Source organism: Macaca thibetana, chromosome 14, assembly GCF_024542745.1.
Source record: "Macaca thibetana thibetana isolate TM-01 chromosome 14, ASM2454274v1, whole genome shotgun sequence".
Lineage (NCBI taxonomy): Eukaryota > Metazoa > Chordata > Mammalia > Primates > Cercopithecidae > Macaca > Macaca thibetana.
In genome coordinates, this window is record NC_065591.1 from 9,202,067 (window position 1) to 9,227,285 (window position 25,219).

General features: G+C 55.8%; 6 protein-coding genes across 19 annotated transcripts in view; 3 read left to right on the top strand and 3 right to left on the bottom strand.

Moving 5' to 3' along the window:
• The window catches only part of FAU (FAU ubiquitin like and ribosomal protein S30 fusion), a 231,467-nt gene extending 215,979 nt beyond the window's left edge, over positions 1–15,488 (top strand). For 5 of the 8 annotated variants that reach the window (XM_050757351.1, XM_050757347.1, XM_050757350.1 and 2 more), the window contains exons 2-6: positions 13,995–14,023; positions 14,294–14,376; positions 14,471–14,615; positions 15,079–15,134; positions 15,312–15,488. In XM_050757351.1, coding sequence (XP_050613308.1) covers positions 14,302–14,376; positions 14,471–14,615; positions 15,079–15,134; positions 15,312–15,437 — 402 coding nt within the window. In that variant the 5' untranslated portion in view covers positions 13,995–14,023; positions 14,294–14,301 and the 3' untranslated portion in view covers positions 15,438–15,488. Of the gene's footprint in view, positions 1–2,559; positions 2,570–13,921; positions 14,024–14,047; positions 14,377–14,470; positions 14,616–15,078; positions 15,135–15,311 lie in introns of those variants that run through there. The other 3 variants (XM_050757352.1, XM_050757346.1, XM_050757353.1) reach the window with 3 other exon arrangements.
• SYVN1 (synoviolin 1) lies at positions 1,429–8,675 on the top strand. 4 transcript variants are annotated; one of them, XM_050757173.1, is made up of 16 exons: positions 1,429–1,710; positions 2,349–2,497; positions 2,715–2,807; positions 2,893–3,045; positions 3,187–3,235; positions 3,616–3,719; positions 4,347–4,473; positions 4,570–4,669; positions 4,746–4,811; positions 4,905–5,021; positions 5,118–5,281; positions 5,564–5,692; positions 5,770–5,943; positions 6,032–6,218; positions 7,249–7,400; positions 7,475–8,675. In XM_050757173.1, exons 2-16 carry the CDS (start codon positions 2,366–2,368, stop codon positions 7,579–7,581), a joined length of 1,854 nt encoding a protein of 617 aa, XP_050613130.1. In that variant the 5' UTR covers positions 1,429–1,710; positions 2,349–2,365; the 3' UTR covers positions 7,582–8,675. The 4 variants fall into 4 exon arrangements, with proteins under 4 accessions (XP_050613130.1, XP_050613131.1, XP_050613132.1 ...); XM_050757174.1 differs by having other exon boundaries at positions 5,773–5,943; XM_050757175.1 differs by having other exon boundaries at positions 1,484–1,508.
• MRPL49 (mitochondrial ribosomal protein L49) lies at positions 8,589–25,210 on the bottom strand. Its single transcript, XM_050757333.1, has 5 exons — positions 25,207–25,210; positions 13,683–13,788; positions 11,270–11,420; positions 10,311–10,435; positions 8,589–10,197 (listed from the first exon to the last, which is right to left on the bottom strand). The coding sequence occupies exons 2-5, from the start codon at positions 13,758–13,760 to the stop codon at positions 10,051–10,053; spliced, it is 501 nt and encodes a 166-aa protein (XP_050613290.1). The 5' UTR covers positions 13,761–13,788; positions 25,207–25,210; the 3' UTR covers positions 8,589–10,050.
• Positions 18,189–19,593, top strand: ZNHIT2 (zinc finger HIT-type containing 2). Its single transcript, XM_050757234.1, has one exon. The coding sequence runs from the start codon at positions 18,340–18,342 to the stop codon at positions 19,552–19,554; it is 1,215 nt and encodes a 404-aa protein (XP_050613191.1). The 5' UTR covers positions 18,189–18,339; the 3' UTR covers positions 19,555–19,593.
• On the bottom strand, positions 19,762–24,195 carry TM7SF2 (transmembrane 7 superfamily member 2). 2 transcript variants are annotated; one of them, XM_050757203.1, is made up of 10 exons: positions 23,964–24,193; positions 23,332–23,528; positions 23,178–23,232; positions 22,627–22,821; positions 22,446–22,549; positions 21,167–21,286; positions 20,918–21,086; positions 20,603–20,683; positions 20,400–20,522; positions 19,762–20,104 (listed from the first exon to the last, which is right to left on the bottom strand). In XM_050757203.1, exons 1-10 carry the CDS (start codon positions 24,013–24,015, stop codon positions 19,944–19,946), a joined length of 1,257 nt encoding a protein of 418 aa, XP_050613160.1. In that variant the 5' UTR covers positions 24,016–24,193; the 3' UTR covers positions 19,762–19,943. The 2 variants fall into 2 exon arrangements, with proteins under 2 accessions (XP_050613160.1, XP_050613159.1); XM_050757202.1 differs by having other exon boundaries at positions 23,178–23,528; positions 23,964–24,195.
• The window catches only part of VPS51 (VPS51 subunit of GARP complex), a 148,382-nt gene continuing 147,483 nt past the window's right edge, over positions 24,321–25,219 (bottom strand). For all 3 annotated transcript variants that reach the window (XM_050757121.1, XM_050757120.1, XM_050757122.1), the window contains one exon: positions 24,321–24,703. In XM_050757121.1, coding sequence (XP_050613078.1) covers positions 24,443–24,703 — 261 coding nt within the window. In that variant the 3' untranslated portion in view covers positions 24,321–24,442. The remainder of the gene's footprint in view (positions 24,704–25,219) is intronic.

A 25,219-nucleotide genomic window follows, 5' to 3' on the forward strand; every position in this document is an offset into this window, starting at 1 on the left:
GGGGACTGAGGTGGGAGGATCGCTTGAGCCCGGGAGGTCGAGGCTGCAATGAGCCCTGATAGCGCCCATGCACTCCAGCCTGGGCGACAGAGCGAGACCCTGTCGCAAAAATAAACATATAAATAAATGAAAAGAAAAGGGGGGAAAAAAAGTTATACGTGGCCTTACGGGGAAGCCAACTCTGACTGGTTATAAGCTGAAACTGTCAGGTCAACAGGTGACAGGGAAGATGAGCACAGAGATTTAGAGGCAGACAGACCTGGCGCCAATCCTAGGACAGGTTTTGATAAGCTTCTGAATTTCAATTGCCCCACGTTTCGCGGGAGGGGGTAGCACCCCCTAGCTCATAAACCTTAGTGATTGATGATTAAATGAGATGACGGAGGAAAACGCAAGGCACAAAGTGGATGCATTGGCTCCATTTTGTTAATCAGCGGGCTTAGTTGGCTGCGACCCAGACACGAACTAAAATACAGGGCAGCCCAGGACCAGTGGGGGTCTTGCTTATGGCTCAGAGCTGAACAATACACGGACAGCAAAACCAGAACCTGAGATGGGGGCGGGTCTGCGATGCTGAAGTCAATTCCTTTGCACAAACAGAACACTTCCGTCCCAAGATTAGCAGGAATTAATCTCCCAGTCTCGGGTACACCTGGCTGCCCCTCCCTGTCCTGGCGCGGCAAACGTCCCCGGAGGCCAGCCAGGGATCACCCGCCCAAGGACTGCGCTTTCCCTACTCTTCAGCCAACTGGAGCGGGACCTGGGCCTAGGCAACGCAGCTGTCCGCCCCTAACAACCACTCACATGCTTTCCCCTTTCTATAGGCCAGTAAAGGTACTTTCTTTTTCTTATTGGTCCGCGTAACTTATCGCAACCAATCAGTGGCAGCCACGGGACCCAACTCACTCCCACACAACTTGGGGGGTGATCATGGAGAAGACAAATTTTTGTTTTCCGCATCCAGTTCTCTCAGAGAGCACCGTATTTGTCAAACTGTTGTAACTCTCCCTAAATTGAGGCTTTTAAACATTTCATTCCCCTTAGGCTTGTACAGTCTGTCCCTGGCCTACTCCCCCTCCAGGTGGTACAGCCCGCAAGCGGCTCCACCTCCCAGCCCCTCGCGGGGCCGAGTCCCCCACTAGGCGGAGGCCACTCAGCGCAGGGGCCATACCATCTGTGACTAATAAATAATAGGGGGACCCCCCACACACACACAACGTCCCACTGTTGCTCTATTACCTTCTGACCACCTCTCGGACCTCTTGCCCAGCCCTTCCCCGTAGACACGAGCCCCAGATACGGTGGTGACACCATTGCTATGGACCCACGTAGGGCGCAGTGCGAGCCAGGGCAGGACGCATTTGGTACGACCCACGCCGCGCCCCGCGCCGCCGGAAGTGAGGTGTCTGACCCCCGAAGTTCCGGTTCGCAGGGGGTGGGGAGTGTTGTTAACCGGAGCGGCCGCCGCAGTCGCGCGGATTGAGCGGGCTCGCGGCGTTGCGTTCCTGGTGAGTGGGGCGAAGTCTGGCCCGAGTTGTGGTTGGGGTCGGGACCCGAATCTTCCCCTTGAGGGCTCCGGAGTGGGCGCGGCCCTCAGCCCCGCCGCCCGCTTTCGGCCTGTCAGCTGGCCGGAGACCTCAGACGCCGGTGCGGCCGCTCTGCTCAAGCCTGGGCCCTGCCTGCGACGCCCGCAACTCCTAGTGCTCACAGGTGCGCGGCCGCGAGGGCGATCCGGCTCCTCCCGTCCCGCTGCTGCTCTCTGCCGGTCGGCCGTTCTTGTGTTGCCCTGAGTTGACACTACTCCGGGGGTCGGGGGACCCCAGGATTCCAGGCTGACGTTCCCCGCCCGCTCCCGCGGGGCGCGCGTCCGAACTGCCCACCCTAACACAGCTGTCACCGGCGCTGTCGCCTGCCCAGTCTGCTACCCTCTGTGCCTTGGCTGCACAGCCCTGGCCGCGCGTTCCCGCCCCTGGAGCAGATTTCTGCTGTTGCCTCCCACCCCATCTCCTCCACCGGAGGGTCAGCGGTGCAGCTCCCCCTCCTCCAACACTGCAGCTTTTCCTCATCGCCTCCCTAGAGGCGGCGGCTTGGCAGTCAGCGTGGAAAGAGCCCTAGATTTCAAACAAGACTGACCCAGGTTCCAGGCCTTGCGTCAGTGTGATCACTTAACCCCTTCGAGGCTTATTTGTAAAATGGGGGAGAGTAAGCTATTCTTGGTCTGATGATTTCGAGGGCGAAATGTGATTCCCCCCTCTCCCCGCTTTCTCCTATTGATTGAGGCTGTGCCAGGCACCGTGCTATTTTGCACAGCAGGCGCATCACATAAGTTATTTTCTTGCCCCATTTAGGTCTCCGGGCCAGGGCAATGTTCCGCACGGCAGTGATGATGGCGGCCAGCCTGGCGCTGACCGGGGCTGTGGTGGCTCACGCCTACTACCTCAAACACCAGTTCTACCCCACTGTGGTGTACCTGACCAAGTCCAGCCCCAGCATGGCAGTGAGTTCAGGGCTCAGGGAGGGAGGAACTCCCTGGGAGGGAAGAAGGAGTCTGCCTGGGCCAGGGGCGGGGCTAGAGGTCAGGTAAGTAGGGAAGTAGCCGCCAGCTGTCTAACTTTGAATAAACTGTGATTAGGATGTGGAGGATCCCGAATGATGAGTCCCAAGCAGAGGAAAGCGGAAAGTGACCTCAAACCATAGCCTCTCCCCACTCCTAGGTCCTGTACATCCAGGCCTTTGTCCTTGTCTTCCTCCTGGGCAAGGTGATGGGCAAGGTGTTCTTTGGGCAACTGAGGGCAGCAGAGATGGAGGTAAGATGTCGGTTTCCCCAAAGGTGAGGGCAGGGTGCTGGGAAAGAATGTTTGGGATCCACATTATTCCCTGCCTGGCCCCCAGCACCTTCTGGAACGTTCCTGGTATGCTGTCACAGAGACTTGTCTGGCCTTCACCGTTTTTCGGGATGACTTCAGCCCCCGCTTTGTTGCACTCTTCACTCTTCTTCTCTTCCTCAAATGTTTCCACTGGCTGGCTGAGGATCGTGTGGACTTTGTGAGTCAAGGAAGGGAGTTCTGAAGCAGGTGGAAGCCAGGGAGTGGCCAGCGGGCAGGCTTAAAGAGCAGGGAGGGCTGGGTTGAGGATGTGGGGTGAGCCCCAGGCTTCCTGACAGGCCTCTTGTGTGCTCTGCCTCAGATGGAACGCAGCCCCAACATCTCCTGGCTCTTTCACTGCCGCATTGTCTGTGAGTGAGATTCAGGGGAAGGGAGGGGAGAAGTGGAATGTGAACAGTGGGCCTGTACTCCGGAGCACAGGCCGCCCCCCACAGCTGTACAGGAAAGATAATTTAGGAAGTTAATTTGCATAGTCTCTGTCCTGTTCCACTCCAGGGCTTCTCAACTGCCTGGGCCCTCAGCCCTTTGCCTTCTCACCTGCAGCCTGGGCACCCCAACGACTCCCCCTCCCCCAGGAAGCTCCCAGAGGGCCAGGTTCAGTGGAGTGTGCCCACCTGACTAGATCACTGGGGCCATGGTAGGCTGGAGGGTGGGGCTGTCGTAGAGCATTAAATAGCTGTTGGGCCCTGGGCTGACCTCCCATACCCCGCATGTATGGGGGTCCCCACAGCTCTCATGTTCCTTCTGGGCATCCTGGACTTCCTCTTCGTCAGCCATGCCTATCACAGCATCCTGACCCGTGGGGCTTCTGTGCAGCTGGTGTTTGGCTTTGAGGTAATACTGGCTTGGGAGGTTGAGAGGACAAGCCCGAGGTGACCCCACATGCGCTTTGAATAACCCAACAGACCCTTCCTCAGCACCTGCTATGTGGCCAACCTGTGCTGGCCACCAAGGGGCAGTGATCAGATATGGCTCCTGCCCTCCACACACTCACTCCTAGGTGATTGGGGAAGAGCACAAAGAGCCTAGGACAGAGGAGGAACCCCAACCTGGGGCTCAGGAGAGGGTTCCTAGAGGCTTGTGCCAGAGCTAGCTGGTAATGGATAGGAGAGGATTAGCTCGATGGACAATTGGAGGCGTGTCCCTGGCAGAGGGAGAACGTGTTCAGTGACAACAGCTCATATTTGTTGAATGCGAATTTCACACCAGGCCCTGTGCTGAGCTCCTGACCTGCATCTCTTATTTAGCAAGACAATACTGTTATAAAGGAACAGTTAATTCTGTCATTTTATAGATAAGTTAATTGAGGTTCATTGAGTTGCCAAAAGTCACAGCTACTAAGTGGAGGGGCTAGGAGGACCCCGGGTGTGTCTAGAGCCTGTGATTGTACCACTGCACCTGCTGTGCAGAGGCTCGGGGGAGCAGTGTGTTCACATCCCCCTCGTCCCCCTCTCCCTTCAGTATGCCATCCTGATGACGATGGTGCTCACCATCTTCATCAAGTATGTGCTGCACTCCGTGGACCTCCAGAGTGAGAACCCCTGGGACAACAAGGCTGTGTACATGCTCTACACAGAGCTGTTTACAGGTGAGAGGGGCCTGGGCCTCTCCTGATCTGGACCAGCATACTCCACTCTGCCTCCTGGCCCTGTGACCTGCTGCTTTCTGCATCCCCTCCCCACAGGCTTCATCAAGGTTCTGCTGTACATGGCCTTCATGACCATCATGATCAAGGTGCACACCTTCCCACTCTTTGCCATCCGGCCCATGTACCTGGCCATGAGGTGAGCCCAGCCCTATCCCCCGATCCTCCCAACCTGATCCCGTCCCTTCTCCTGCTTTCACTGACTGTCCTTTCAGACAGTTCAAAAAAGCTGTGACAGATGCCATCATGTCTCGCCGAGCCATCCGCAACATGAACACCCTGTAAGTAGGCTTGTCATGGCTGCTGTTCCAAGCTGTGTCCTGGGTCCCTCTGCTTCCAGCTCTGGATCTGATACAGCCCGTCATCCTAACCAGGTATCCAGATGCCACCCCAGAGGAGCTCCAGGCAATGGACAATGTCTGCATCATCTGCCGAGAAGAGATGGTGACTGGTGCCAAGAGACTGCCTTGCAACCACATTTTCCATACCAGGTGGGAGGGGCCCTGGGGAGCCTACACAGCGGGGCACAGGCCCCAGAAGGCAGGCCCCTAGGGACCTGCTGACCTCTGCCTGGCCTTGACCCGCAGCTGCCTGCGCTCCTGGTTCCAGCGACAGCAGACCTGCCCCACCTGCCGTATGGATGTCCTTCGGGCATCGCTGCCAGCCCAGTCACCACCACCCCCGGAGCCTGCAGATCAGGGGCCACCCCCTGCGCCCCACCCCCCACCACTCTTGCCTCAGCCCCCCAACTGTGAGTGTCCCCTTGTCTGACCACCCAGCACACCACTGGGTACTTGCCCTGGACTGGGTATGGAAGATGCTGGGAAATTGGAGAGTCCCTGCCCTCCAGAATCTCAGTCTGGGCCAGGAAGGGATGGAAAGATGAGAAATAGATGCTTGCAGTCAGTGTGACCAGTGCTGGGCTCAGGGCCTGTGGGAATAGGACAGAGCTTGCAATAGTCAGGCCCCCTGCCTGGGAGTTGGGTCTGTGTCCATTTGGCCCTTTTCTTACCTCCCTGTCTTCTCTCTGCAGTCCCCCAGGGCCTCCTGCCTCCTTTTCCTCCAGGCATGTTCCCACTGTGGCCCCCCATGGGCCCCTTTCCACCTGTCCCGCCTCCCCCCAGCTCAGGAGAGGCTGTGGCCCCTCCATCCACCAGTGCAGGTAAGTCTTTGGGTACTGTGACAGCCAGGGGGTGGCAGGGATGGAACACTCACTGACTTCTTGTTCCTGCTCTTCAGCAGCCCTTTCTCGGCCCAGTGGAGCAGCTACAACCACAGCTGCTGGCACCAGTGCTGCTGCTGCTTCTGCCACAGCATCTGGCCCAGGCTCTGGCTCTGCCCCAGAAGCTGGCCCTGCCCCTGGCTTCCCCTTCCCTCCTCCCTGGATGGGTATGCCCCTGCCTCCGCCCTTTGGTAAGCTGGGCCACTCTGGGTTCTTCTGGGGAGTGAGGTTGGTGTCTGGCCCCAGCAGCCCAGACTGAGCCTTTCTCTCTCTCTCCAGCCTTCCCCCCGATGCCTGTGCCCCCTGCGGGGTTTGCTGGGCTGACCCCAGAGGAGCTACGAGCTCTGGAGGGCCATGAACGGCAGCACCTGGAGGCCCGGCTGCAGAGCCTGCGTAACATCCACACACTGCTGGACGCCGCCATGCTACAGATCAACCAGTACCTCACTGTGCTGGCCTCCTTGGGGTGTGTCTGTACAGGGGAAGCAGAGTGGGTTTGGTGGGTCAGGAGTGGAGCTGCCAGGAGGTCCCCAGCAGTGGTTCTTGGCCTTTGATACCTGCCAATTCAGGCTACCTATCTACAGGTCCATCCAGATTCTCCAGGAGTTCTTGGTAACTCCTGGTGCCTGTCTATCCTCCCACTCCAGAAAGCACGTCTGGATCTAACTAGGAGTGATGTTTATTCGAGAGCTGACTTTGGATCTTACTTCTTTTTATTTCTCTAAAGTCAAATTATTCAGAATTTGCAGTGCTTTAGTTCATCACATGATATTCTCCTGAGATGTAGTGACACTTAGATTGACAACTGCTGCCCCCAAACTGAGGGAGCAAATAATAGGAAGTCACTTGGAGCCATCCTGGCCCAAGTTCAAGCGCTGGTCCCATCACTCACTCGTTTTTGACCTCTTAACGTTATTTGAATAAAGGGGTCTTAATTCATATTCGTAAGTGATGTCTACTGCCGATGCGGTGGCTCACACCTGTAATCTCAGCACTTTGGGAGGCTGAGGCAGGACTGTTTGAGCCTAGGAGTTTAAGGGTGCGGTGAGCTATGACTGTGCCACTAAATTCCAGCTTTGGTGATGGAGCCGAGACCCTGTCTTTTAAAAAAGTGACATGTACATAATGCCTGGCATCTAGCAGTGACAGCACAGGCTTGGAGAGGAACTTGAGTCCAAGGCTTGAGCACTGTGGCTTATTCAGTGGGTCCCCTATAAGGTGCCTGACTCCCCAGGGTGGAGACTGCAGGGTAAGAGTGAACAGGTCAACAGTCCCTGCCTGCAAGCACCTTACAGCTAAGGGATAGAATCACTTGGCCCTTGAGTCAAGTCACCCTGTCTGAGTTCATTCAGCATGTTCACTTGTGTTTGCCAGGCACTGGGGCCACAAGGGCACATCATTCTATACTCTGTTCTGCAAGGCTCACCAAGGGCAGGAGAATCTGCCCAACCTAGGATGCCAAGGCCAGACCCGCCTCTCGTCCCTTCTCTTCCCAGGCCCCCTCGGCCTGCCACTTCAGTCAGCTCCCCTGAGGAGACTGCCACTACAGTTATTGCTGCTGCCTCCTCCACCAGCATCCCCAGCTCAGAGGCCACGACCCCAACCACAGGAGCCTCCCCAACAGCCCCTGAAACGGAAAGGCCTCCAGGTAGGTGTGATTGGCCTCCAGCCGGGGGAGCAGGGAACTTCTCTAGGTTCCACTTCCAGTCTCTCTGTCCTCAGCTCCTGAGTCAGTGGGCACAGAGGAGATGCCCGAGGATGGAGAGCCTGATGCAGCAGAGCTCCGCCGGCGCCGCCTGCAAAAGCTGGAGTCTCCTGTTGCCCACTGACACTGCCCCAGCCCAGCCCCAGCCCCTGCTCTTTTGAGCAGCCCTCGCTGGAACACATCCTGCCACCAAGTGCCAGCTCCCTCTCTGTCTGCAGCAGGGAGTAGTACCCCCAGCTCTGAGAAAGAGGCGGCATCCCCTAGGCCAAGTGGAAAGAGGCTGGGGTTCCCATTTGACTCCAGCCCTCAGAGTCCCAGGCAGCTATGGGGATCTCGGGTCAGTTCCAGCCTTCCTCTCCAACTCTTCAGCCCTGTGTTCTGCTGGGGCCATGAAGGCAGAAGGTTGAGCCTCTGAGAAGCCCTCTTCTTCCCCTACCCCTTTCTGGGAGAAGGGGCAGCCCCTCTGAGCCCTACTTGTATGTGTGGAGTCACACTGCAGTGCCGAACAGTATTAGCTCCCGTTCCCAAGTGTGGACTCCAGAGGGGCTGGAGGCAAGCTATGAACTTGCTCCCTGGCCCACCCCTAAGACTGGTACCCATTTCCTTTTCTTCCCCTGATCTCCCCAGAAGCCTCTTGTGGTGGTGGCTGTGCCCCCTATGCCCTGTGGCATTTCTGCGTCTTACTGGCAACCACACAACTCAGGGAAAGGAATGCCTGGGAGTGGGGGGGGCAGGCGGGCAGCACTGAGGGACCCTGCCCCGGCCCTCCCCCCAGGCCCCTTTCCCCTGCAGCTTCTCAGGTGAGACTGACCTGTCTCACCCAGCAGCCACTGCCCAGCCGCACTCCAGGCAAGGGCCAGTGTGCCTGCTCCTGACCACTGCAATCCCAGCGCCCAAGGAAGGCCACTTCTCAACTGGCAGAACTTCTGGAGTTTAGAATTGGAATTACTTCCTTACTAGTGTCTTTTGGCTTAAATTTTGTCTTTTGAAGTTGAATGCTTAATCCCGGGAAAGACGAAGGTCTTTCCAGTTTAGAAAAGGCTCTGTACCAAGGAGGAACCACGGGAGCTGGGACCTGCCTGCCCCTGTCTTTTCCCCTTGGTTTTGTGTTACAAGAGTTGTTGGAGACAGTTTCAGATGATTATTTAATTTGTAAATATTGTACAAATTTTAATAGCTTAAATTGTATATACAGCCAAATAAAAACTTGCATTAACAGTTGGTGGGGTTTGTCTCATGGAATCAATAAAATCAGTGTCAGGCTCCTTGCTGTGGCTGTACACTTGAGAATGGAATGGAATCTCCAGGAGTTAGGGTTTCCATGGAAGCCAGCACTATCCTTGGGGACACCATTGACCATTAACAGATTAGGAAGATGTGCCCATTTTACACATGGAAAAGCAGCCCAGAGTTCAGTGCCCTGCCTCAGGGCAGAGACCAAGTTGGGGAGCCAGGAACTGGGAGCTGTCTTAGCCAGTTTGGGGGTAGGGTGGGGTCTCAGGCCTTTGGCCCCTGTGACTCCAATGAAGGCTAGTGAGCTGGGGTTGGGATGAGATGGCAGGGTGAAAGGTCAGCGTATTCCTGCCTGCAAACCCCTCCCCAGCCTTGATTCCAGGTCAGCAGGCTGGGGAGGATGGCCCTATGCTGGCTGTGAGGAGTTCCAGCCACTCCCTTGTGATCAGGCCAGCAAGTCTGGTCTGCAATGGAACAGTGACCAAGAATGGGCCTCCTACCTCTCTAGGAGAAACAGCCCAGGACTAACGTGGGCACTGTACTTTGAACAGAAGATCTCCAAGCCCCATGCCCGAGTCATCTGTGTTCATAGCCTGTACCAAACAAGATCTGGCCTAGAGCAAGGGCTTGGGGATGTTTGCAACAATGAGCTTTGGAGGGCCAAGGGAACAAAGTGCCCAGTGGCTCTGCCCTGTGCTACCTTCCCCTAAACTAGGTTGGGCTACTGCTTCCACCAAATAGCAACTAGAATTTGAATTGCTGAGCCCAAGGAAAGGAAAACAAAACAGGCCAAGGTGGGCAGGGCACATGGCTCACGCCTATAATCCCAGCACTTTGGGAGGCCGAGGTGGGCGGATCACTTGGAGTCAGGAGTTTGAGACCAGCCTGGCCAACATGGTGAAACCTCATCTTTACTAAAAATACAAAAATTAGCAGGTTGTGGTGGCGGGTGCCTGTAATCCCAGCTACTCAGGAGGCTGAGGCAGGAGAATTGCTTGAACCCAGAGGTGGAAGTTGCAGTGAACCAAGATCATGCCACTGCACTCCATCCTGGGCAACAGAGTGAGACTCCATCTCAAAAAACAAAAAACAACAGGCCAAGATAGGAGGGAGAGAAAGCTGCTGACACCCCCCATTAGCCTGGTTATTCCTATTTGGTCTCTCACATTAGGCACTCTCCCCCAGCATGTACATAGGGTCCAGTTTTCTCCTTTATGCAAGCAAGGCCTGACCCCAAAGTCCTTTAGCCTTAGTTTCTGTATCCCCTGTCTCAGGGGCTCCAACACCCACCTCCCTCCTCCTGAGGCCCCCTAGACTTGATCCACAGGGCACACTGACATGCAGGCTGCTCAGCTAGGCCTCAGAAGCCTTTCTCCAAGAGCCAGGCTTTAAGCTCCTGGTCAAAGTAGCCCTTGATTCGCAGGGTACCTGTCACCTCATTGACCTGGGTGACGGGTGTCTTCCCCAGCAGCGGGCTCAGAAAATCTTCCACATCTTTCTGCAGGGCCTAGGGAAAGATGACAAATCAGGTCAGGCCAAGAGTCCCTTCCCTTGAAAGGACTCCTGTCCCTCCAGCCCTGAAAGGGTCAGGCCCAGCCCCAGACCCACCCACCTACTTACCCAGATGTCCCCTTCTACTTTCCGGATCACAGTCATCTGCCGGTTGCCATGCGTGATGTCCTTGTAGACAGGGACATTGTGCATCCGAGAGCGTCGTACAAAGTAGGGCAGGTTGGGTGGGGGGTCTGCGACAAGGAAAGACACTGTTAAATCAACTCTTCCTAGGTGCCATCCCACCTCAGCCAAGGTCCTTGCTCTCAGTCTGCAGAGGGCAAATGCACCCAGCTGGACCAAGCCACCTCCAGACTTTAGGTCAGGGGGTCTCCTCTTTCCTTCAGCTTGGAGTCAGGACCAAATTGTTCACCCTGGTACCCTAAGGCCCCACACAAGGCCTGTCACTAAGTAGGTACTCAAGAAAACATGAAGTCAGGGACATGCCTCCCTGGATCTTTGGGTCCCCCTCTAGGCCAATCCTTGCCCTCCTCCACTGGGTCAGGGAGGCTGAAAGCAATCTCTGGAACAAAGAGATTGGGATTTACAAGCACTGAGCACCTACCATATGCTGGGCTCTGCACTAAGGGCTCTAGGTACTGAGCAGATCATCTCCATTTTGCTAAAACAGGTTGGGTCAAGCTAAGTGACTAATTCAAGATAGTATCAACAGTAAATAAAGCCAAATTCAAACCCAGAACTGCCTGACTCCACGCTGTGTTCTTAATTATAGACATAGTCTCCTGGGGGGAAAGAAGGTCCAAGCTCTTAGGTTTTCTCTCTGTTGTTTACTTTCCCCCATATGGGGAAGACCCAATCCCAATAGTGTGGATGGATGAGTACCAGTGAACAACAGAGGACTCCATTCCTGGGCTCTTCCTCAGGCATGAGACAGATGTAACCCACAGGGATCGCAAAACAAGTCCTGAACCCACTGAAGAGTCCAGAGCCTCATGGGGGAGGCCAACCTCTGGGGAAGAGGTGATGCTCCGTGAAGTTTTCAAATCATCCCTAACCACCCAGCTCACCTCTGGGAGGCTGCCAGCCACTAGGGGTAGGATAATGTTCATGTTTTGGGGGATCTGGGATCCTCGTAGCTGGTAATAGGCGCTCCACAAACTGATATTCATCCACAGACTCCACAAAGCTGGGGTAATCTGGAGGGCCCTGGGTCTGGCTCTGAAGCAAAACAAAAATTCCATTTCTCCATTAGCCTACACAACACAGGATGGCATAAGTTCAGTAAGTAGAGAATGGAAACATTACAGGCAGAGAGAATGGCATGAATAAAAGGCTGGGCGATCGGTGTGAAAGCTATCAGAATCAAAATGGAGTGAGTCACTTGGGTTAAAAATCCCAACAAACAAAGCTAGGGAGGGCCATGAAGAGAGAGTTCTTGGCCGGGCGCGGTGGCTCATGCCTGTAATCCCAGCTCTCAGGGAGGCAGAGGTGGGAGGATAGCTTGAGCCCAGGAGTTCGAGACCTGCCTGGGTAATATAGCGAGACCCCGTTCTCCACAAAAAGGGGAAAAAAAAAAAAAAGACAAAAAAAAAAAAAAAGAGTTCTTGTGCACAAATACTTAATAACAAGAACTATCACAAAAGACTGCAAAAACCACAGACTTGCACAAAGGCCACTGCAACCTCACACAAAAAAGTATTTCTGGCTGGGCACGGTGGCTCACGTCTGTAATCCCAGCACTTTGGGAGGCCGAGGCAGGTGGATCACCTGAAGTCAGGAGTTCAACACCAGCCTGGCCAACATGGCGAAACCCCATCTCTACTAAAAATACAAAAATTAGCCAGGTATGGTAGTGCATGCCTGTAATCCCAGCTACTTGGGAGGCTGAGGCAGGAGAATTGCTTGAACACAGGGGGCAGCGGTTGCAGTGAACTGGTATCATGCTACTGCACTGCAGCCTGGGTGACAGAGCAACAACACTCTCTCAAAAAACAAAAATAAACAAACAAAAATTTCTGCAAGGCCATCTGTCCAACAACTGCCTGTCCAATCTTGAACTGGCACCACCCTTGTTATTCATCCTTGTAGCCAAGGATAACTATCTCAATACAATTATGTAATACTCTTTTTTCCTTTCCTTTATTTTTTTTTGGGGGGGGACGGAGTCTCACTCTGTCACCTAGGCTGGAGTGCAGTGGCATGATCTCGGCTCACTGCAACCTCCGCCTCCCAAGTTCAAGTTAAGTCTCCTGCCTCAGCCTCCCAAGTAGCTGGGACTACAGGCACACGCCATCACACCCGGCTAATTTTTGTATTTTTTGTAGAGACGGGTTTCACCATGTTGGCCAGGCTAGTCTCAAACTCCTGACTCCAGGTGATCTACCCGCCTTGGCCTCCCAAAGTGCTGGGATTACAGGCGTGAGCCACCGTGCCTGGCCCATTTTTCCGTTAAAAACCTTTGTCTTCTTTTACCTCCCTGATAAGCACATAGTATACACCCATTTCCGAATAAATATCATTTTCTTTTAGAGTCCGTTATTTAAGTTGACATAAGATAGCACCAGTCTTTGGTTTTCCATGGTGCAGGGTACAGACGGGATGGAAAGGAGGCTCAGATACTCTGAATGGTCTACCTCTCTTAGGATTTCGGTGGGATTCAAAAGAGTATGTGTAGACTTCTGAAAAGTCAATCAAGTCTTTAGAAACTTAAGGCTTAACTTTCTGCCTCGGTTTTAGGAATAGATATTATTATTACATTGGCAGCGTAACCTTGTTTGTACCTTCATGATTGCCTGGCTGGCCTTGCTCACCTAATCACATCTGTGATTGGATATAGTGGTGTTTAATCTTATGATTGCCTTAACAGTTAAGGCAATCAGCCGGGCGCGGTGGCTCACGCCTGTAATCCCAGCACTTCGGGAGGCCGAGGCGGGCGGATCGCGAGGTCAGGAGATCGAGACCATCCTGGCTAACACGGTGAAACCCATCTCTACTAAAAATACAAAAAAATTAGCCTAGCGTGGTGGCGGGCGCCTGTAGTCCCAGCTACTCAGGAGGTTGAGGCAGGAGGATGGCGTGAACCCGGGAGGCGGAGCTGGCAGTAAGCCGAGATCGCGCCACTGAACTCCAGCCTGCGCAACAGAACGAGACTCTGTCTCAAAAAAAAAAAAAAAAAGAAAAAAAGAATTAAGGCAATAATTCCCTACGCACACTCATGCTAGGATCCCGCCCCTTATCTGAAACGTTTTGGCTTACATAGACACTGCCAGGCACTGTGTTAAGTGCTCCCAAAGAGCACCGCAGTCTACCACTTTCCCTCTCGTTTCTGTATCTACACTCGATCGGGAGACAAGCTCTTCCGATCGAAAACGACAAAACTAAGGCCCCAAGTAGGAATGCCTTAGTTTTCGGGGTTAACAATGATTAACACTGAGCCTCACACCCACGCGATGCCCTCAGCTCCTCGCTCAGCGCTCTCACCAACAGCCGTAGCCCGCAGCCCCGCTGGACACCGGTTCTCCATCCCCGAAGCGCAGCCCGGAACATGGTAACGGCCATCTTGACCTCGTACGCCAGCCGTCTGTGCACGCAACTGTCTGGTTCCGCCCCCTCCTGCGCGCGCTGCCTGCCCCTGGCAGGCTCGCCTGTGCGAGCGTAAAGGGGCGGAGCTAGGGTCGCCTTGGGCGGTACAAATATCAGAGACCCGCGCGGTCGCTCAGTAGTGACGTGATACGCAGCTCGCGGTCAGTACAGACGCGCTCTCGCTTCTTTCTCTTTCTCGACTCCATCTTCGCGGTAGCGGCAGCTGGACCGCGGTTCAGGTAAGAATAGGGCCTTGGCTGGATCCGAAGGGCTTGTAGCAGATTGGCTGCGGGATCAGAGGGCGCGGGGGAAACTGAAGAACCAGGCCGGCTCTGTGGCCCTGCTCCAGTCCCTATCCGAATTCTTCGGGAGGCCTGGCCTTCCCCACGTGAGCCGCCGCGACCACCTCCATCCCATCGCTATCGTTTCTGGACCACTTTCCATTCCCAAACCTCCTTTATCCCAGAGCATTTCTTCGCTTCTCTTACAAGCCGTTTTTCTTTACTCAGTCGTCAACATGCAGCTTTTTGTCCGCGCCCAGGAGCTACACACCCTCGAGGTGACCGGCCAGGAAACGGTCGCCCAAATCAAGGTAAGGCTGCTTGGTGCGCCCTGGGTTCCATTTTCTTGTTCTCTTCACCCTCGCGGCCCGAGGGAACACTTACGAGCCTTATCTTTCCCTGTAGGCTCATGTAGCTTCACTGGAGGGCATTGCCCCGGAAGATCAAGTCGTGCTCCTGGCAGGCACCCCCTTGGAGGATGAGGCCACTCTGGGCCAGTGCGGGGTGGAGGCCCTGACTACCCTGGAAGTAGCAGGCCGCATGCTTGGAGGTGAGTGAGAGAAGAATGTTTTTTGAACTACTGGTAAGCATCTAGTGGGTAGGGGGTGCATAGTCCTAGCAGCTGAGTGTCACACCTATGGTAATAGAGTACTTCTCACTGCCCTCAGTTCAGAGTGATTCTTCCTGTTTACATCCCTCATGTTGAACACAGACGTCCATGGGAGACTGAGCCAGAGTGTAGTTGTGTTTCAGTCACATCACGAGATCCGAGTCTGGTTATCAGCTTCCCCACTAAAATTAGGTCAGACCGGGGCCCCCAAAGTGCTCTAGAAAGTTAGAAGCTGGAAAATCCTGAAATGAAACTTAAGATTTCAAGGTCAGATATCTGCAGCTTTGTTCTCATTACCTGTTGGGCCCAGCTTCTCTTTAAAGGCTTGAATTGAGGAAAGAGGGGTTCTGCTGGGTGGCACCTTCTTGCTCTTACCTGCTGGTTCCTTCCTTTCCCATTACAGGTAAAGTCCATGGTTCCCTGGCCCGTGCTGGGAAAGTGAGAGGTCAGACTCCTAAGGTGAGTGAGAGTATTAGTGGTTGTGGTGTTTGGACTTTGTCTTTTCCTGTCACAGCTAAATCAAGTCCCTGGGTTCTTACCCGGTTTGCCTTCTCCCTCCCTGGAGATGAGCCTGAGGGAAAGGATGCTAGGTGTGGAAGACAGAAACCAGGGCCTGATTAACCCTCCCTTCTTCAGGTGGCCAAACAGGAGAAGAAGAAGAAGAAGACCGGTCGGGCTAAGCGCCGGATGCAGTACAACCGGCGCTTTGTCAACGTTGTGCCCACCTTTGGCAAGAAGAAGGGCCCCAATGCCAATTCTTAAGTCCTTTGGAATTGCGGCTTTCTCTAATAAAAAAGCCACTTAGTTCAGTCATCGCATTGCTTCATCTTTATTTGCAAGGCCTCGGGGAGAGGTTGGTGCTGTGTCCCCTGTAAGAACAGTGAGGCAGAAAAGCCGTTGGTATAGGGGAAGAAATGGTAAACTGCAAGAGGAATTTTCTGTGAAGAAACAGTAGCCACAGATCCTGGGGCTTCAGGTGTAGAATTGGAGTTATTCCCTATCCTAAGTAACTTGATCAGTCCCCTCAAGTCATTCTTTTTCATCTTCTAAACAGAGAAGGTAGCAGGAATCATTGTGGTGAGACGTTTGTTATGGAGGCAGCAGTGGGAGGGATGGGTGGGGGAAGAGGTTTGTATAGAAGGTGAACCTGGTCATTCCCTGAACTTGATACCAGCTGTGGCCTTAGAGTCCAGGGCAGGAATCTGGTCTGCCTCGGTTTTAGAAATAAATAGTACGTTGGGTGCATGGTCTCGTTTGTACCTCTATGATTGCCTGGCTAGACTTGGTAACCTAATCACATCTGTGATTGGATATAGTGATGTTTTGGTGTTCCCAAAAGTTGGATTATCTCTGGGGCTGATTCAGGGTTGCCTTCTAGCAACTGAGCCTCCCAGCACTTCTGAACCCCACTTACTCATTCAGCTAAAGTTTCTGGACCTGCCAGTTCTTGGGAAATAGCATCCAACAGGGTAAAACCCTTGGGCTGTGGACTTTGAATGCCTGAGTTTGGACCTTTTTTTTCCTAATCCATTTACTGGGTGGCTGGCCTTTGAACTAACTACTAATTTAATCTCTGCCATCTCCAGAGCTGCTGTGAGGGTTAAAGGATGTAGTGTGTGAATCTTGGCTATTTTCGTCTCGTGGTGTTAAAGACATGCTTTCTGCTTTCTAGCAGTTTAGAAAGGGGGAGGATGTGGACAGATACAATAGCATCCCAGAGAGGGCCTCTTTTTTGTTTTTCTTTTTTCTTTATCTTTTATTGAGACGGAGTCTCCAACCTCCTGGGTTCGCACCATTCTTCTGCCTCAGCCCCCAGAGTAGCTGGGACTACAGGCATGTGCCACCACGCTTAGCTAATTTTTTGTATTTTTAGTAGAGATGGGTTTTCCCTATGTTGGCCGGGATGGTCTCGATCTCTTGACATTGTGATCACCCGCCTTGGCCTCCCAAAGTGCTGGGATTACAGGTGTGAGCCACAGCACCCGGCCTTTTTTCTTTTTGAGTCAAGGTCTCTCATCCAGGCTGGAGTGCAGTCGCATAGTCATGGCTCACTGCAGCCTCCAAGTCCTGGGCCCAGGTGATCCTACTCAGCCTCCCAAGTAGCTGAGGACTGCAGGCATGCACCACCACTCCTGGCTAAGTTTTTGTACTTCTTGCAGAGACGGGGTTTTGTTGCTGTGTTGCCCAGGCTGGTCTTGAACTGGGCTCAAGTGATCCGCCCACCTTGGCCTCCCAAAGTACTGAGAGTACAGGCGTCAGCCACTGTGCCCAACTGAGAGGTCATGTTTAAATGACATGTGTGAGACCTGAGATGAATAAATCAAGTGATCAGGTAGGGGAATATTTTAAGCCAAGAGGACTGTATGAAGATGGGGAAGAGGTGATGTCTAGGGGTGGGAGCAGATCCTGCAAGGCCTTGTCAGCCATGGAGAGAAGTTTGGGTTTGAGTCCAAGTGCAATGGAGGGTCGCAGAAGGGTTTTGAGTAAGAGAAGGATCTGATCTGACTTGTGATCTAATTTATCTGGCAGGTTTTTCTGGAGGGCTGGCAAGAAAGGAAAAACACAATGTGTTGTCATCCACGTGAGGGGTCAGGAAGCTTAGACCACCAGTAGTAGTAGTAGGGATGCAAAGAACACTCACAGTTTGGTTCATCACACCACCACTCCACCACAAGACTGAGCTCTGTTAGAACAGGGACCCCCAACTCCCTTTGATGTGCATTGTGTTCTTGGCACCTAGAATGGGGCCTGCACTTAATGAGATGGATGAATAGTGGTATTTAATAAGAAGATACTTAATGAAGAGTCAGTTTTGGAGGAAAAATAGGAGCTCAAATATTTCTTAAATACTGCTTTTTATTTGTTTTTTTGAGGTGGAGTTCCTCTCTGTGGCCCAGGCTCCCAGGCTGGAGGGCGGTGGCGCGATCTCAGCTCACTGCAACCTCCACCTCCTGGGTTCAAATGATTCTCCTGCCTCAGCCTCCGGAGTAGCTGGGACTACAGGCACCCGTCCCCCACGCCCGGCTAATTTTGTATTAGTAGAGATGGGGTTTCTCCATGTTGGTCAGGCCGTGGTCAAACTTCTGACCTCAGGTCATCTGCCCGCCTTGGCCTCCCAAAGTGCTGGGATTATCGGCGTGAGAGCCACCGCACCCGATCCCAACTGCCCTTTTATTCGTCTGTGTCCTCTAGTGCATTTGATTTGTCTGTGTACAGCGCAGGGATGCATCGCCTTTCTGAGGCTTGGCACAATTAGTGGCCCAGGGTAGGTGTTTAGTAAAGTGGATTTCTGCCACAGCGCATTATAGAGCTAAAGAGAGAGGGTTTTCTCTTTAGATGATCGGGCCACGTTTTGGTGTGACCGCTAGGGGGAGAGGTGGCACCGGCGGAGCGCTCGCCAGACCCATTTTTCCGCTCCTTGCGTCATCGCACAGGGCGGGGCTCGTACCTGACGCCCGGCGTCTGGACCTGCTCTCACCCTACTAGGGAAAGGGGTGGGGCTCGGCTTTCCGGCGTGGGCGGAAATTGCTCAGAATCCTCGGGAGCTTTGCCAAACGACAGACCGTCGTCGACCCCGCGGTGAGCCGGAAGTAATTGAATAAGCCCCGGAAGTTTGGAACTATCGCCGGTGTGCGTTCGCAGGTAGATCGCGGTGCCAGTTGCTATGGAGCCGGTCGGGCCCTGTGGTTTCTGCCCGGCGGGGGAGGCCCAGCCCGCGCGTTACACCTGCCCTCGCTGTAATGCGCCCTATTGCTCGCTGCGCTGCTACCGGACGCATGGCACCTGCGCAGAAAACTTCTACCGTGACCAGGTGCTGGGAGAGCTCCGCGGCCGCAGCGCCTCGCCCAGCCGCCTGGCAAGCGCCCTACGCCGGCTGCGTCAGCAACGCGATACCGAGGACGAGCCTGGGGAAACAGGCCTTAGCCCCGGCCCGGCGCCCGGCGGCCTCTCGGGACTGTGGGAGCGGCTGGCGCCGGCCGAAAAAACTGCCTTCGAGCGGCTGCTGAGCCGTGGTGAGGCCGGGCGGCTGCTGCCTCCATGGCGGCCGTGGTGGTGGAAGCGCGGAGCCGGACCGCGGCGGCTTCTGGAGGAGCTGGATGATGTCCCGGGCAGTGATGCCGCGGGGCTGGAGCCCGCCCTTGCGAGGACCCCGCCGGAATCTATGAAAGATGCCTTCGCCGCGGAGCTCGCGGCTGCCGAGCTGGTTCTTGGAGATGTCCCGGGGGCCTGCACGCCCGCCATACCCACCCGCATCCCCACGCTGGTCAGCCTGAGCCGCGGCCCAGTCTCGCCGCTCGTGCGCTTCCAGCTGCCCAATGTGCTGTTCGCCTACGCGCATACTCTCGCCCTGTATCACGGCGGTGACGACGCACTGCTCTCTGACTTCTGTGCTACACTGCTCGGCGTTTCCGGAGCCCTGGGTGCCCAGCAAGTCTTCGCCTCTGCGGAAGAAGCCCTGCAGGCCGCAGCCCACGTGCTGGAAGCAGGCGAACACCCGCCTGGGCCCCTGGGCACACGAGGGGCTATGCACGAGGTCGCTCGCATCCTGCTGGGTGAGGGCCCGACCAACCAGAAAGGCTACACGCTGGCAGCACTGGGAGACCTGGCAAAGACCCTGGGCCGTGCCCGGAAACAGGCTGTGCTTAGAGAAGAGCGAGATCATCTTTACCGGGCCCGGAAAAAGTGCCAATTCCTCCTGGCCTGGACCAATGAAAATGAGGCGGCCCTCACACCCCTGGCTCTAGATTGCGCCAGGGCTCACCAAGCCCATGCTGTGGCAGCCGAGGAGGTGGCCGCCCTCACTGGGGAGCTGGAGCGGCTTTGGGGAGGCCCCGTGCCACCTGCCCCAAGGACTCTCATTGAGGAGCTCCCTGGCTGAACTGGGGACCCTGGTCATTAATAAAGCTGTGAGTGGTCAGCCCTGTTGCCTGTTTCTGAAGGATAGCTGTTGTCCTACCAGGCCCCCAGAGTCCTGGGCCCACAAGCCACTGCTCAGCTTCTCCCTGATCAGTGCTGACCCAGCCAGTCCTAGGGGAGAGAAGTGCACCAAGGGTTCCCAATGTTTATCCAAAGGAGGAAGAGCATCTCCGATTTTGGTCACTGGTTTCATTTTTTTCCTTGCTCTAAACCACCTCTTCTCTGAGGCTGTTCATCCTCAGGGCTGGGTGGGGTACAAGCCTTTGAGTCCCAAGTGTGTCCAGGCTCCTGGTCCTGGGTGTGCTGGTGGATGAGTGGGCATATGCCCCCACCTGGGGTGGTGGAGCCGCTTCAGTAGATGTAGGGCACGATGCGGTAAGGCACACGCCGGCAGTACTCCTGCCATGCCAGGCCATACTTCTGCAGGCACTGCCGCTCATCCCGGGCCTCACGGTGCACCAGCAGCGCGGTGAAGTAGAGGAGGTAGAAGTAGGGCAGCAGGTGTGACACCCCTGTAGAGAAGGAGGCTCCGTGACCACCCTGCCAGCCCCCTCCACCCCCCCAGTTCGCAAACATTTCCACACCTAATGGCTCATGTGGGCATCAGGGCTCAGCAGCAAAAGCTCCAGGGTCTGCATCTAGGCATACCGTACTAGGTTGGCACAGAGGTGTGCCCCAGCCACACACTGGGTCCATCCCAGCTCTCTGACTATTCTCACTGGTGCATACCCAAAGTAGGCATCCTGTGGTCGCTGAGCCACCCCTTCCCCTCATATGTTCCTGCCCCTATCCACATGGGCCACTCACCACAGGGCAAGGACCAAGCCAGAGCCATGATGAGGTCTCCAAGGTAGTTGGGATGGCGGACCATACCCCACCACCCAGACACCAGCAGTTTCCGCCCTGTGGCTGTAGAGATGGTCTCAAGCCCTGGAGAAAGATAGCAGGTGGGGAGTTCCCAGGAAACCCAGCGGCCCCACCTCACCCATGGCCCTAGAGACCCAGCTCACCAGCCACTCTGGGGTCAGAAGGATTCTTTCGGAAAGTGTTTTTCTGGGAATTCGCCCCACGGAAGATGTAGTAACCAATAGCTGGTGAGAGAGTGTGAAAAAGTGGTCAGGGTCAAGGGTTGCAGCCTCCTGCCTGACCCTGACCATCTGCCCAACCTGTCTGCAGCCCAGACTCTGCCTGGACACCCAGGACCCCACCCCTGGCTTTAGAGAGGACCCTGGCAGTTAGCACCTATGTGGTGTGCATGTAAACAGAGCATGAATGAAAAGGAGAGGGGAAAGATGGGCCCAGCCTGCTGCCCCTTCCTGACTGACCATTGATGAGGCAGATGGCGGAAGCCATGGGCAACCCCAGGGGCTGCGGGTGGCGCAGCAGGAACTGGGCTTGCAGGCTGTAGGTGAAGGGCACCCAGGCTATGTCCCCAAATGCCAGCATGAAGCCAAACCCGTCATGTGTGATATCCATGGTGGTGAGGATGGCCTCCTGCAAGGACAAGACCCAGACACACTGGCTTAGTCCCCATGCGGCCCTCAGATACCCACCCTTGTCCAGTCCAGCCTCACCTCATGCCAGAGGGCATCACCCACATAGAGTAACTGGAAGCCATTAACCAGCCACATGGCCAGTGAGGGACTGCCCCGAAGTTCTGCCTCCTTCACCAACAGGGCCAGGTTGATGAGGACCTGGGGGAGGGGGGGAACAGGGCAATCGTCTCCACAGAGGTGACAGCCCTGGGCAGAGCAGTGGCTAACCTCTGCCCTTCTCAGCTGTCAGTTACACTCCAACCCTTTGTTAAGTGGATCCAGGCCTTGGACCCAAGGACAGAGACTGTAGACAGGGAGGTGTCCGCAGCTTGTTGTTTCTTGCCTTGAGTGTCCTAAGCTCTTGCAGAGAGCAGCCCTGGGAGCAGTTGGGGGCTGAGGCTTCAGAGCTCAAACAGACCTGGTTTCAAATCTCAGCATCACCTGGGCAGGTTGCTTGCCCTCTCCATAGCCTACTTTCCCCACCCCTGTGTGAAAAATGGGAATAATCATGGGCCTGTCATGACTCAATGGCATCATCGTGTTTGAAGTCCTCCACAGCGTCCCTAGCAAGTGGTACGTGCTCAGTGGTGGCTAGCCAGAGCAACCCTGTGCTGGGTGCCTGCATTTTACCCTGAGCTCTGTTCTGTCATACAGATTACCTCTTCTAATCTTCCCAGTAATCTTAGGAGAAAGCTTTAATTTTATCCCATTTCACAGATGAGAAAGTGGCCTCAGCAAGTGTTGTCAGGCCAGGGCCCAGATCCAGGGTGGGCACTTGGCACTCCTGCCTCGGGTAAGATAATTTCCAGGGCAACAGGAGAGGCCTTGCCCAAGAGTCTCTTTGGGTCATCTTGGCCACAGAACCAGAGATCACAGTTGGAATGTTGTCAAGGCCACCAGTGACGGGTAGGTTGCTAAACCCAGTGATCAATTTCAGGTTGTGCACTGCTTTGACCACCAAGCAGCATGCGGTCACTCCCTGGAAATAGATTTTGTGCTTGACTGCTGTTGAGAATTGCACGTGCTCTCCTGATGTTATCCCTGACATGCTATATATACTTTACTTATTTTTTGTCAGTCTTTCCCACCAGAATGTAGGCTCTCTGCGGCAAAGATGTTTTTCTTGCCTCTAACTTTATTTTTGTCTCCCAGTACCTAGAGCAGTGCCTAGGGCACAGGTGGATTTAACAAATGTTTGTGGAATAGGAATGATTAATGATTCGTGTCTGCACAGTTTTGGCCCTGCCCTGCCCAAGCGCTGCTCACCCACCCTAACCCTCCCCCTGGCCTTAGGCCAGCTCAGTCAAGCCCAACATACCCAGCCGATGAGGCCAGGTCGCAGTTCACAGAAATATTTGAAGTCGAAGAAACAGATACGAGGGTTGAGCTCCCGTCCCAGAAAAAAGTCGTAAATCGGATTGCCTGGAGAATATTGGAGAGTGAATGTACAGGCAGACGCCCCGATCTGCCTCCATCTCCACCCCTAGAACCCCTCTCACCTGAGATCCCCCCAGGTGCCAGGGCCGAAACTGGGGCTACCTGCGCCTTCATGTAGAGAAAGAGGCTGAAGATGAAAGCGGTGAGGGTGGCGACAAACGCCAAAGGCAGGAGCATTTCCGGGAGCGCCCCCAGAGGCAGCCCCGCTGACACCCCCAGCCCCACCAACAGGGCTGTCAGCACCAGGGCCTGGAAGCCTAAACCACAGCACACAGTGAGCCCTGGGGCTGCACGCCTCCACATCCCCACCCTGCGAACACACACAGAGCCCAAAACTCAGGGGGGCCGCAGACCCTGCCCCAAGCATTAGGCTGCCACCCTGGCCTTCAGAGGATCACCCCAGCCACTGCTGTGGTGCACAGTGTAGCAGTAAATGGGGTAAGGGTGTGGGGACGAGGGGCTTAGGGCGAGCCCCCGGCGTCTGTCCTAGGGCTCACAAAGAGGCATACAAAGGAGCCTGGGGTGGGGGCCAATCTCCGTGGACCTCCCCGCTAGGGCTGGAGCTCCACCCCCGGCCGCTTAACTCCAGCGCGAGGGCCCGTCCCCCAGGCACCGTTAATCGGATAGCGCAGGCGACTCTTGTCCTTCAATTCCTGCCCCTCAGCCACCTGCGGGTCCAAGGGGGCTCTGATAAGGCCCGGGGCGTCCTCTCCCTCGCCGAGCCCCTCCGACTCCCTCCCCCCAGCGTGCGCGAGCGGCGCCCGCACCTTGCGCGCCGGCAGTAGGTAGAGCGCCGCCTGCAGGCCGAGCCAGGCGAGCCACAGCAGCAGCGCCCGTGGGCTCCACAGCGCCTCCAGCCCAGGCAGGGACGCGGGTGGACCCAGCAGGCGCGCGGGGCCCGAACGGGCCGCCAGGAGCAGGTGGAACATGGTGGCGGGCAGCAGCAGCAGCAGAGCCGCGGCGCCTGCGGGATGGGCCATCACATCGGGCGTCCGCCCCCAGCGCCCCAGCTCCCGCCCCGTCCCCCACGGGCGCTCTGACGTCTCTGCGGGACCCTTTCGGCATTCCCAGAGTGTGCCTCTGCACCCCTCCTCAGCCCTCAGGCACCCCGCTGCCTCCCAGTTCCCTTCCCAGGCGTCCATCTTGGTCCCCCGCTCCCCCCTCGAAGACCCTCCTCCTGCTCCCAGTCGACACCATAAATCCCCGTTCTGCAGCCCCCAGAACTGACCCCTGCTCAGCTCTCCCTCTCCAGACACCTTCGCTGCAAACCCCCGGGTCCCTCTGCCTCGGACACCCGCAAAACCTTCCATCCTCAGATCCTGTCTCCGCTCTTAGTTCACCCCCTCCAGCTCTCCTTCGCTCAGCCTTTGCCCCAGGTCCCTTCTCGCTGCCCCATTACCCAGGGGCCCTCCGAATTCCAGCGGGGCCCGGGGGCCCTCAGGAGGGGCCATGGTCTCCGCTCCGCCGGAGAGAGGGCGCTCACAATAGTCGGTCAAGGAAACACAGTCCGCCCCATTTGCCAGGAGATGGACTTGTCCGCGCGGAGGATCCGGCCCCGCGGCGCCTGCACCTGCCTGGACACCGAGTGCAGACAAGGACCGCTCTTGTCCCAGGGTTTTAAAATGGACCCGCCCCCTGCCCATCCTGGGCCCAGCACACCAGCCAATCGGCACTCAGGGGCGGACCCGACGCGGGCGCCTCAGAAGCCTCAGCTTCAAAACCCCGCCCTCGGAAAGGCCCGCCCAGCAAGCGAGAGGAGGAGGCCACACATGTTTATTAGGTAGGTCCTGACACCTGCCTGCGGGGACCACCGGGCGGAGACCAGAGCCTGGGTGCCATGGGGCGCCGGGACAGGCCTGTGCATGGCAGCGGCTGCGCCTAGCCGCGCTCGCAGATGACCTCGACCACACTGGGCTCCATGGGCACAGGGTCTGGGCAGCGCAGGGCAGCCGAGGCCACCACTTCGTCTAGCAGCAAGTGCACCAGTTCTTCGTCGGCCACAAAACGCCACAGGTACAGCTGCAGAAAGTGGCAGTCCACTTGCACCTGCTGCAGCCCGAAGCGCCCAAAGGTGCGCAGCCGCACACACTCCAGCAGCGTCTTCAGGCTGATCTTGATGATGCCAGTCAGCACCGACACCTGCAGACAGGTACACAGGGATGCAGCTTGGGGACAGCAGGTGTTGGGGGGGGTCACCCAAGTTCCAAGCAGGGGCCGGGGAGACATACGATGGAAGTAGCTGGGATGAGGCAGAAAGTCTCCAGGGCCAGATAAGAGCGGAGGGATACAATATTAGCGCCGTCATCTGGCGGGCAGGGGACAGGTAGGGCCCAGCAATCAGAGGCATCCCTGAGCTTGGGGTGAGGTGGGGCAGGAACCATGGGTGAACAGAAAACCCTGGGAAGGCCCCAAGACTACTGTGGGGATAAGGACAAGGGCAGAGTCATCCCAGGTCAGCACCCAGAGACTCAGGCTGGGCACACACCAAGGTTGGGACAATGGCTGTGGGATTTGGGGGCAGGGCACTCTGTACTACCTAAGAACAGCCCTAGAGACAGAGACTGGAGGGTCAGGGTCACCCCCAGTTGGTCACAGAGTCCTGGAGCTCTTTGGGCAGGTGTGGGGCTGCTCCAGCCAACCCTCCCCGGGCTCCCT